Source organism: Crocodylus porosus, unplaced genomic scaffold (genome assembly GCF_001723895.1).
Source record: "Crocodylus porosus isolate Cpor-Errol unplaced genomic scaffold, CroPor_comp1, whole genome shotgun sequence".
Taxonomy (NCBI): domain Eukaryota; kingdom Metazoa; phylum Chordata; order Crocodylia; family Crocodylidae; genus Crocodylus; species Crocodylus porosus.
In genome coordinates this window covers 15,242,658-15,254,479 of record NW_017728923.1, presented here as the reverse complement: position 1 = coordinate 15,254,479, position 11,822 = coordinate 15,242,658, and the positions used below count along the sequence as shown (strand labels likewise).

Below are 11,822 nucleotides of genomic sequence, written 5' to 3'. Positions count from 1 at the left end.
CCTCTCCACAACACCCCTCTCCCTCACCCCCATGCCCCCCAAATGAGGTGCTTGGGGCTCCATCCCCAGCTGAGTAGCACCTGCTACTGCCCCAGCCCCACTCGCTCGCTTACTGCACTGCCCCATCCTCCTACCCCCCCAACAGACTTATCGGCCTAACACTGCTCTCCAAACTGCCAGGCTTGCAAATTGGCAATTGGATCTGTATCAGCCAATATGACTTGTTAATAAATTGGCTGTTGGTACTGGCCCAAAAAATTCTGTATCAGTGCACCCTTACTCCTTTTTAAAAAAAATTCAACCCACAACAAGGTGTCATCTATAAAATGAAGTTAGACACTTCTTTCCTTTGGAAAGCTATGAAAAGTATTGATTAAAAAAGATATTCTTAAGACTTCATCATCTTGCAATTTTACAGTATTATACCATTCTGCAGTACCTGTCTTTGAAAACAACTATTGTATGGCATATTGTATGGCCTTAACTTTTCACTTATACGTTTTCTGCAAAGTGCACAAATTGTATGTGTAACTACTTCTGTGTACAGGTTATTTTTTAACAAAATTAACAGGCCAAAGGTGCTGCCAATCAATAATTTGTAAGGCTGCTTGTGACAGACGGTTTTAAAAACAACCAAAAAAGTCATACCTGTTCTCCCTCTAAACCCATCATTTTAGGTATTGATGGACCACAAATGTCTATGTCCAGCAAAGCAACCTGAAAAAAAGGGGGAGAGGAATAGGAAATAAAAAAGTTTATATGAGATGCCTGCAAAGTTTTATACCATGAGAAGTAAACACTAAAATGAGTTTAGAACTAGAAACTGTTTAAACTTGGATTAATAACGAAATGGACCATTTGGACACAGGAGTACTAGCTTGAGGTTAAAAATAATAATTTTTTGGAAATCCAGTTGTAGTAGACCCATTCCTAGTAGAGTGACCTATTAGCTCAGCAATCACCCACTGGAATCTTAACTAATAATTTTTACAAAAAGGCAACTAAAAATCTAAGCAGAAAGACTTAATTATCCCATCACTCTAAGGCACAGAGATGAGCTTGAAAATCAGGCCTAAGGCAATTTTTGCTGTGGCTACAGGGCCTCCTACTCTAATGGCTTGTTTTTCCATGCACATCCTAGAAATAAAAAATGTGCAAGTGTGGGGCACAAACAGGTGCATTGGGGTGTATCACAAAGTCAAAAGTGCCTCCGAAAAAGATGGTCATGAAAAAAATGGAGAGATACAAGTTAATAAAAAAAGTCATTGTACCTCAAAAATTAGTAAGTATGTTAACACCAACTCTACTGGAATACATATTCATTTCCTGACACCTGGCAAAACTTTAGCTGCACAATCTTAATACCATCTAAATTATGAACCTGTAATGTTTAAAATTAAACACATTCCAGTGCTTGTAGGACTAAGCAAGTTTTGGTATGACACCATAATACTGCATTACAACATTCTAATATTATAAAGCCTTAGTCTATCCGTAACACTTAATTTGCACTCCGATTGCCTGACTGAAACAACCAGAGAGCTCCAAGAGCATTTGGACAGGAGACAGCGCAGTGGAGTGCCACCATGACGGTGGGGACAGTCGGGAGATGGATGCAGCTGTAATGGCCTGCCCCATGCCCCCCAGCTGGTGGCAGCAATGGAGCAGGGGTGGGGGAAGAAGCGGATGCAAAGTAGGGGTGGGGCCAGACGCGGAGGGATGAGGAGCCACTGGATCCCGACAAAAGCCGGTGGGGGGCATGGCATGATAGAGGCACCCCACTTCCACCACCACTGCCGTGCCCTGACAACAGCTCCAAAGGGGGAGGGGTGAAAATCGGGCCCTGCCTCTAAGTGGCAAGAGTGGGGGGAGCAGACCTGTTCACCCACTCTCCCGACTGGACAAGAAGTGGGGCCGGGGCGGGGCTGGATACAGGACTCTGTCCCCGCCCACCATGATGGCAGGGAGCACCCTGCCACTGCTGGGCTCCGACAGAAGCCAGCAGGAAGTGCGAGGGGAGGCATGGTGATGACACCCTGCTGCCAGGCCCTGCCAACAGCTGGGAGGGCGGGCAGTGGCAAAGGGAGGGGAAGAGAGGGGAGGCTGGTGGACAGGGGCCAGGTGCACCTGGAGCACAAGGATGGGGGGGAAAACAGGATAGGAGAGCAGAGCCAGACCTGAAATGCAGGACGGGGGGGCGGGCCAGAAGCAGACCTCTGTTCCTCCTCCCCCTCCCCAATCATTCTCGACAGGCAATTGGCTAGTATTTAATAAGAAATCTCACATGCCTGTTTTGCAACGTTTTTATATAAAAACCTGCTGTATAAACAGCCACCAGTTTTCATTAAATGAGTAGATGCATATGCTAACTGAATACAAGCTAGTAACGTAAATGGTTGATTTGTTCGAAAGTATAAAAATCTATGGTTTAAGCCCCTTGGTTATGGTTTCCCATGGTTGAACTCTTTACTTAGAAGTTACTAAAATGCTGTTTCACACATTTTATATTTAACTGTAATGACCCCTCCCAATAGTGAATGAATCTCAGACTTGATCAGCACTGGTGAGGTCTCACTTCCAGCACTGCATCTAGTTTTGGGCCTCACAATTCAAAAAGAACGTGGATAGATTGGAAAGAATCCAAAGAGCAACAAAAATAATTAGAAGCCTGGGAACCATGACTTATGAGCAGGGATCCAGGTTTTCCATTTCCCATGGGAAAATGGAGTAAACTGTGGGTTTTACCTTTTACCAGAGGCAAATGCAGATTTCTCATTTTACAAGAGAAATCTGAGGATTTGCCATTTTGCAATGAGCTCCCTGCAGGCTGGCAGAGATCCAGCCTGCAGGGAGCTGGGAGGGAGCAGGAAGAAGGCAGAGACAGAGGGTGCCAAGTGCGTGGATATCCCAGGCAGCCTGCAGAGCAGCTCCAGTTGGGAAGGGGGGGGAGGGGGGGGGGGCTGAGCCTGCTGCTAGAGGTGAGGCTTGGGGCTTGAGGCCTGGGGCCTCAATGCGCGGCTGCAGGACCTCAGCGGGGAGCAGGATGGGGCCGTGGGTGGCTGGTCTGAGGGACAGGGACAGGGGAGGGGAATGCTGGCCCCCAGCTGCCTCCCGCAATCCCAGGGAGCAGTGGAGACCCATGCCCCCCAGATCTGCACCCGTGGCAGGCTCAGGCTCCCGCCCTGCTTCCCTCCCCGAGGGCCTCCGGAGCCTGGCGGGCAAGACCCAGCATGTCTGGAGATAGCAGGGTCATGCAGGGATCTCATCACTGCTGCTCGCTTTTCAGCCCCCACCCCTTGTGACGCACCTCCTGCTGCTTTGAGGAGCACAGCCTCATGCCGCTTCCCTCACTGTAGGCCCATGAACAGGTGAACATTGCTGAGGCAATGTGGGGCGGGGGGTGTGTGTGGCAAGCAGCTGCAAGGAGATCCCTGCACAGCTCTGCTGTTGCCTGCTACACTAGGTTGTGCCCACCGGGCTCTGGAAACTCAGGGGGAGGGAAGCAGGGCAGCACGGAACAGTGGAAGGACATGGAGAAGTTGCTATTTGCTGTTCCCCGCCACCCTGCTTCCTTCCCCCAGGACATCTGGAGCCCAGTGGGCATGACCTGGCACAGCAGGCAGCAGCAGAACCACACAGGGATCTCCTCGCTGCTGCTCCCCCTGCCCCCCAACTGCTGCCCTGGTGACACACCTCCTCACCTGGGGCTGCAGTGGCACCTGAGCCTGGAGCCTGTGCCTGCCCCAGGTACAGATCTCAGAGGCACGGGTCCTCCCTGCCCCCTGGGAGTGTGTGCAGCAGCTGGGAGCTGGCCTGCGTAAGCCCACAGCAGGAGGAAACCGCTTCCCTCACTGTAGGTCCATGCACAGGGAGCTGGGGCAGGGTGTTGCAGACCGAGGTCTGTAGCCCTGGTAGCTGGAGACCCCCTTTGGCAAGGTTGGGGGAGCAGGGGCATCAGCAGAGCCGGTGGGGGGCTGATTTTAAATAAGGATTTTGGGAGCTTTAGCAGAGAATTTGGTATTTTTCATCAGGGAAAACCAGGATCCCTGCTTATGAGGAAATACTGAAAGAACTAGGGTTATTTAGTTTGGGGAAGAGAAGACTGAGTGGAGATCTGACAACACTTTTCAAATACCTAAAGGATAATTACAGAGAGGATGAAGACAGACTTCTGTTTGGGACCATAGAGAAAGTTTGGGTTGGAGATCATAAAGAATTCTCTCATGGAATAGGCTACCTAGAGAAACTGTGGAAACTCCATTCCTGGAAATTTTCAAGAGCAGATTGGATAGCCACTTGGCTGGGATGGTTTAGTTAAGGATGATCCTGCCTAGCAAGGGGCTGAACTAGATGACCTTGTGAAGTCCCTTCCAGACCTACCTTAAGATCCTATGAATATGATTTACATGGGCAAAAAGTCAAGGAGAGTGATTCTGCATAGTCCTACAACTTCTGCATTTCAGAAAAAGTGCAACCTCACATTAGACAAGTCAAGCATTTCATCACTGTTAATTAACTCGTTAATAAACTGGCCATCGGTATAGGCCCAAAAAAACTTGTATCAGTGTACCCTTACTCCTTATTTTTAAAAAAATTCAACCCATAGCAAGGTGTCAGCTGTAAAATGAAGTTAAAGGCACTTCTTTCCTTTGCAAAGCTATGAAAAATGTCAATTAAAAAAGATATTCTTAAGGCTTCATCATTTTGCACAGTTTTACAGGATCATACCATTCTGCAGTATCAGTCTTTGAAAAAGTCTACTGTATGGCATTGTCTGGTCATACAATACTCTGGTACTGACAATGGCTGTCACTGCTTATAATCTCTTGCCAGAGCTTACTGAGAGACACTCCACTTCCTCCTCACAAATCAAGCAGAAAGACTTTGTAACTGCATCTCCACTGATTTTCCAAATCCCTTTATTTGAAGGGACGTTAACTGACATTTGGGCACAGAATTTGTTTCCACAATTTCTCAGGGGCTTTTGGTCCAAATGTCACATCTGTTTCTTTTAATGAAGCACTGGAAATTACAATTTCCAGAACAGGCCAAGCTGTTAAACTGAATGGCTCCCAACAAATGCTCTATATGTACAACAAAATACATAAACATATACTCAACAATACTCCAATGCCATCGTATGACACATTATATTTTAAGTAAGAGTAAGCCAATTATGGTGAAAGTTGTCTTTGGACTAGTTCTCGCAGAAACATCAATGACATTTAGGAAATTAGATAAAGAGATGCCTAGCAGGATTTTCAACAGTGTCCAATTCCCATTAATTAGGCACTATATGGTTTAGAAAAGCCCATCAGATGCCTGATAGCATTTGAAAATCTGGCCCTTTTATTTCAAATGTGTTTGCCTACAAAAGCTACACTGCTCAATCAATATGCTGCTCCACTTACCTTTGAAGGGGTTACTGGACAACATATTAATTGAAATATACAGTAGACCTGGACAACAGTTTCTTCTTCATTTTACAGCCCTGAGCTTTTCTGGGATGAGCAGCATATAAATAAAATAAAATTCATAAATAAAGTTCCACATGAACATCTCCATCTTCTAATCTCTTATTAAAGCTAAAAATGTCATGAAATATTTTCATTCATTTCCTGATGATCTCTTTTAATAGTAATGTCCAGGGATTTTGACTTAACACGTGCTCCCTCTAGCGACTGATTCTAGAATAGCATGAAGTAATGCTGTCACATTTAAGTTCACATACATCTTTCAGGAACAATGCTGGGGGAGACAATTTTATATTTAACTTTCACTGTCACCTGCTGACAGTGAAAGCACTGGAATGTTATAAAGACAAAAACACACTGTTAAACTTTAAAGTGAAGACCTACTCAACCCTTGAGGTTTTTGGTTGTAGCTGTGTTGGTTTAAGTACACAGGCAGACAAGGTTCTTTGGGTAGGTGTGATATCTTTTATGAGACCCTTTTCCCAAATATTTATTTGGTCTAATAAAAGGTACCACATCTACCTAAAGAACCTTGCCCGCCTAATAAACTCTCGTATACTTCTGAGTGTAGGAGGGGAGGGAGGGAAGACAGGGAAATTAGAAAACAAAAGGCAATGTTACAGACAGAAAAGATGTTTACACAGGAAAGGTACAGATGAACTAACCTATGCACTGAATGGTGTGAGTTGCACCAACTCTCTGAAGTCATAGATTTCAAACGCTTTAAAAACCCCAACATGCAACTAACCGTAAGAAACAAAATGGCAAAGTGTTTCACTTAAATGAGTTGCATATTCTGCAGCAGACTCAAAACTAGTACCAAAGTAAAGTAACTTACTACTAGTTTCTTTTTATCCTTAATATGCTAGTAGTGCCAACAGATGCATCTGTCTACAAATGTCTGGTTTAGATTCTTTCTATATAGGTATGAGTCATGTCAGGGGTAATGCACAGGGGGTGCACGCAGGTGCATGTGCACCCCATGAGCATGGCAGTGCCCCCTCTGCAAGAAGGCGCCACTGACAGTCAGCAGTGCCTACAGGTGGTCCACAATTGCCCCTGGCCACCATCAACACTGCCTGTGGGTGGTCACCAACCCCTGGCTGGTGCTTTCCCCCGCCACCCAACAGTGCTGGCAGCATCTGTGGGAGCTCCGCACTTACTGCCACCAGGCTCCTGCCGCCGCCAGTGCAGCCGTGCCCCCCAGCCACCAGGGGCACTCGCCATTCTTGAGTTATGTGACATCACCATTAAGGAGAAATGAAGTGAACCAATAGAAGGGTGGCAGGGGCAGGCAGGGGGAACTAATTGCTTGCCTCCCCACTCCTGCTTTTCCCACCACAGTGGTAGGAGGGATAAAGTAAAATGACCAACCAATAATTTGATTATGTGCATGGAAAATTACAACAAATAATTATTGGGGAAGGGGTGTTATTTTAAAAGTCAAAGTTATCTTAGATTTGAGTAAATAACAGCATTACAATCATCTCTCCCTGTGACAGACTGTAGGTTTGTTTGGTTTTTCCTTTAACCCCCCACCCCAAAACCTGTTTTAGCAAAATGTCACATTTCTGTGGTGTGCAGACATGGGAGTAAAGCCACTTCTATATTCTCTCATGCACAGAACTATGACAGGCGTATACAGCACGTGTGCTTGGGCTGCGGGTCTACTGCTTCCCACAGCATCCAAGCCTATAGAAGGTAGTACTGGCTTGCATGTTTTTCTGCAAAAAACCTTCAGAGGAACAACCAACTTTCTGCCTTGCCACAATCCTCAGCTCTCTGGGTAATACATCTGGGTGCATCTCTATGCAGCACAGGGGGACACCAAAGATAGAACAGATTAAGTTAGCTAACAGACTGTTTGCAATTTTTTTTATTTCTTTTCCAACCAACCACTTAAGTATTGGCTGTGTGGTAATAAAACTGTGCATGCAAACATAATCATTCAATGCAAGGGACTCACTGGGAAGCAGCCCTCTCTCTACTGAAGGTCTCAGGGGTGCTTGCTTTCAGCGTCCCCTTGTTCCTACAGTTTAAATTATTCCAACTTAAGGAGGAATGGAAACACCTTCTTATTTACATAAAATATTATTGAACAACCAGCAAATCATTTTATACGACACCATGCAATACAGGAATCTTTCATGCAATAAAGTATTTCTACAATATTTTGTTCCTTGAAAGTTCAAAATTAAAAAGGGGAGATATCTTTTATAACTTCTTTCAAAACAAAGGTGTTCAATTCCTCCCTAGTAAGAGAACTGCATTTCTCACAAAACCTATAGATGAGTCACAAAATAAACCCTGAAATTTCAAATAGGAATCTATAGTGTTAAAAGCATTCTCGTATGGCATTTCTGAGATCTTTGCAACAGAACTGCTTTATTATTTTTCTGTAGACAAAAAGCCACTAAAAAGGTAAGAGCCGGCATTTTCTGAGGCTAATGCAGACTGGCATTCGAGTCTAACAAGTGGTACCTTGAGTGTAACCAGGTTGAAACCTGGCATTAATGCAGAGGGCACACCACACAGTGCCAGGTTTCTCTCACACTGAGTGAGATAGGTGGGCTGACTCACTGCCATGGAGTACTCTTACTGACATAACATGACAAAAAGCTGAGTGATAAAGTAAAAACATATCCCGGCTGATGAGAACAAGGTGGAAGTCAACAACCTTTGAAGTGTAACTGCTTGCATCTTTTTTTCTTTTACAAATGCTCTTTTCACACAGCAAGGCAATTTTTTGGCCTACTGTTCTAAATATAAAAGGTGTAGGGAAAAAGGCGGACAACCACACTGAAATGCATGAGCCTACACGTATCTGTGACTGCTGATACACAGCAAGAGGATACATTTCATAGACATTAGGGCTGGAAGGGACCTCAGAAGATCGAGTCCAGCCCTCACCCAAAGGGCAGGAAGTCAGCTGGGGTCATAGGATCCCAGCAACATAAGCATCCAATTTGCTCTTGAAGGTGTTCAATGTAGGTGCTTGAACCACCTCTGATGGCAGGCTGTTCCAGACCTTGGGGGCTCGGACAGGAAAGAAATTCTTCCTTATGTCCAGCCTGAAACGGTCTTGTAGTAGTTTATGATCATTCGACCTCGTCATCCCTTGGGGCGCTCTGGTGAACAAACATTCCCCCAGATACTGGTGGTCACTCTTGATAAACTAAAAGTGGCCATCAGATCACCCCATTTGTTTTCAGCGTAAAAAACCACAAAGGAAACCAGTGATATAAAAACATATTACTAAACACAGGAAGGAGAGAAAAAAATGCTTCTTTCAGTTACAGTAGCCTCTGTCATTGGTATACCGATCAGAAAAGAAAAAAAAAAAAAAAAAAAAAAAAAAAAAAAAAAAAATCAGATAAGTGACTTTCCAAGCAAACAGAACAAGGTGAAGATAGAAAATCTTCACTGAAACATCACATTAATGTTCTGAAGGTCCCAGCATGCTTAAAAGGTGCAACTGTTTGTTTTAGAGTGTAGTTTTTCAGTGTAGGATTGAAAACCATAAACTTAATATCTACTGTTTTAAATATATTCAACCAAATATTCTTTTGGACTAGGATAGTACTGCAAAGAGTATCCTATAATGGAAAGAAGTTACAAAGCTAGCTCACTGGCTACTTCTGGGGAAATTTACACAAAGTATATTGGCTTTACATTAGTTTTTGGAATGACTTGCATGGTTACAGACAAGCAAAGCCCCATGCCTAGAACATTTAACCAGAAACATCCTAATACAAATGGAAACACAACTAAAAAGTAAGTCACAGAACTCAGTATCACTCTTCACAGGGTTGATTAGAAGTTTCACTAGGGGTGCACCAATAGAGATTTTTTGGGCCAATACAGATGGTGGATTTTTTAAAACGAGTATCAGCCAATACTCATCTGACTGCTGATATACAGCCAGGCAGCTTGGAGAGCAGCATCCAGCTAGTAGGTGTATTGTGGGAGAAGGGGAAAGGGAGGGACAGATTGAGGCCCCTGCGGTGAGGGAGGGAGTGGGGCTAGGACAGGTACTGCACAACTGGGGCAGAGTGTGGGATGGAGCTGTGAGTGGCCTGTCTGGGGGGAGCGGGGGTGGGAGGCAGACCTGGGAGGCCCACGGACCTGCAAGCAGGGTGATGGGGCTAGAGCAGTACTGGCTCTTTCTAGTGGGTGGCTGGGCCAGGCTGCACTTGAGGCAGAAGGTGGCAGTGCTGGTAGGGGGCTATGTCCCAGCAGTTCAGCACCTGCCCCTGGCCCAGCTCCAAGGCTCCTGCAGTGATGGAGGGAATGATTTCCCCCTCCCCAAAAAAAGACTTACCAACTGGACCCAGCTGCTCTCCATGCTGCTGCGCTGTGATCCTGGTTGCCTGTGTGCATGCACTGGGCATTTAATTGGCGACATTAGCCAAAAAAAGCCAACAGCCAATACTGTCATTATAATCAGTGCTGATCCAATATGGGACCAATGTATTGGTGCACGTCTATATACTATATACATAGAAAGAAGTTCAATATAAGCAAGTTAGAGAATGAAAGATTAATCACTAAGCCATCCCAGCCAAGTATCTGTCCAACCCACTCATGAAAATTTCCAGGAATGGAAATTCCAGAGCTTCTCTGGATAGCCTATTGTTTCAATGCTTGTCCACCCTCACAGTCAGAAATTGCTTCTTAATATCTAACCTAATTTTCCTCAGTTGCAGCTTGACACTTATTGCTCCTGGTTCTGTCCCCTATAACCACAGAAAAAGCCCATCTCCACCCCCCCCCAAGAATCGCTGTTCAGGTACTCGATGTGGGGGGAAGAATCTAATAACACTCTTCTTCTCCAAACTAAATAATGCTATTTATTTCAGCCTTTCCTCAGAAGTCATGAAGCCCAGGCCTCTAATCATCTTTGTCACTCTCCACTGGACTCTTTCTAATTTGTATACATCCTTCCTGAACTATAGTGCCCAAAACTGGACACAGTACTCCAAAGAAGGCCACATCACTGCTGCACACAGCAGAAGAATCACTTCCCTGAATCTGCAAGTGACACTCCTGTTAATACAACCCATCATGCTGTTGACTTTGTTACAGCAAGGGCAGACTATTGCCTGATACCGAGTTAATGGACTACTGTAACCTCCAGGTCCTTCCCTGCAGCACTGCAGCCTAGCCAGTCATTCCCCAGTCTGTATCTGTGCATACAGCTTTTCTGTCCAAAGGTCAGGACTTTGCACCTGTCCTTTTGAATTTCACCTGATTGATGCAGACCATTTTTCTGGTATATCCAGACCTAACTCTGCTCACCAGGGTGTCTACAGCTTCACCCAATTTAGTGTGCATGCATTTGCTAAGCATGCACTCAATTCCATTGTCCACATCATTAATGAAGATTTAAGCGATGCTACACCCAGGACAGACCCCTAGAAAACTCACTAGATGTCTCCTCCCAAGTACCCTCATTGGGACCCCTGGATCACAGTCAGTCACACTGACAGTCCCAGTTACTACACACCTGAGAGGAGCAACCATTTGTTCTAGAGCACCCTCCCCCTCAGAGGTGTAATATTACTGATGAAAAGTATTCTTCTTGCTGTGCTCCAGTACTGCTCCATTCACAAGTCCTTGGCATGTTTCATGTCAGATGCATAAATAAAAAGAAATAAAAAACAACCTTTCTTGGCTCAGCTGGGATGCAACGGGGCTAATTCGCATGGTTGTTTCATCCCCATAGTGAATGCAGGCCAAATTTAATGTTCCCTCTTTCACAGCACTTGAATACTGCACCTGGGCACACAGGTACTTGTATAGGTTCTGCACCTGCACATGTGTGTTGGTCACTCAATGACACATCAGCAAGTGGGGTGTATTCAGCGTTTTCCCTATGCCTGGTTATCCTGGAAAAATGATCAAAGTTGCCCAAGTTTCAGGTACGCTGCACAGCACCATGGACACATTTCACCTGGGGACTTTTAAGTGGACCAAAGCACTTTATAAATCTGGAAAGGAGTCTCAAGAGGGTGTCTGGCCGCCAGGTCCTCAGGCTCCCACCACCTCGTGCCAGACATCACAGAGAAGCTTGTAATGAGGCACCCAAGATACTGGACCTCCATCCCACCAGCATGGCAAGATGCCAGGTGCACCTCCCATGCCACCCAGCACGAGGGCCACCTGCCGCACCCACCTGCTTGGTGTCATTGGCCGCCAGGCCGTGGGCCAGCTGGGCGCTGAATGTGCTCTTGCCGACGCCACCCTTCCCCGACAGCACCAGGATCTTATGCTTCACCCCCTTCATCTTCTCCTGTATCTCCTCGAGTGCTAGAACGACACGGGGCTGAGCGCGGCGCGTCCCCCACA

General features: G+C 45.7%; 1 protein-coding gene across 1 annotated transcript in view; it reads right to left on the bottom strand.

Moving 5' to 3' along the window:
- The window catches only part of NUBP1 (nucleotide binding protein 1), a 21,869-nt gene that overhangs the window by 9,663 nt on the left and 384 nt on the right, over positions 1-11,822 (bottom strand). Inside the window, exons 3-4 of the mRNA XM_019540099.1 lie at positions 11,650-11,784; positions 649-717 (exon numbers count right to left, since the gene is read on the bottom strand). Of these exons, the coding sequence (XP_019395644.1) occupies positions 649-717; positions 11,650-11,784 (204 nt within the window). The remainder of the gene's footprint in view (positions 1-648; positions 718-11,649; positions 11,785-11,822) is intronic.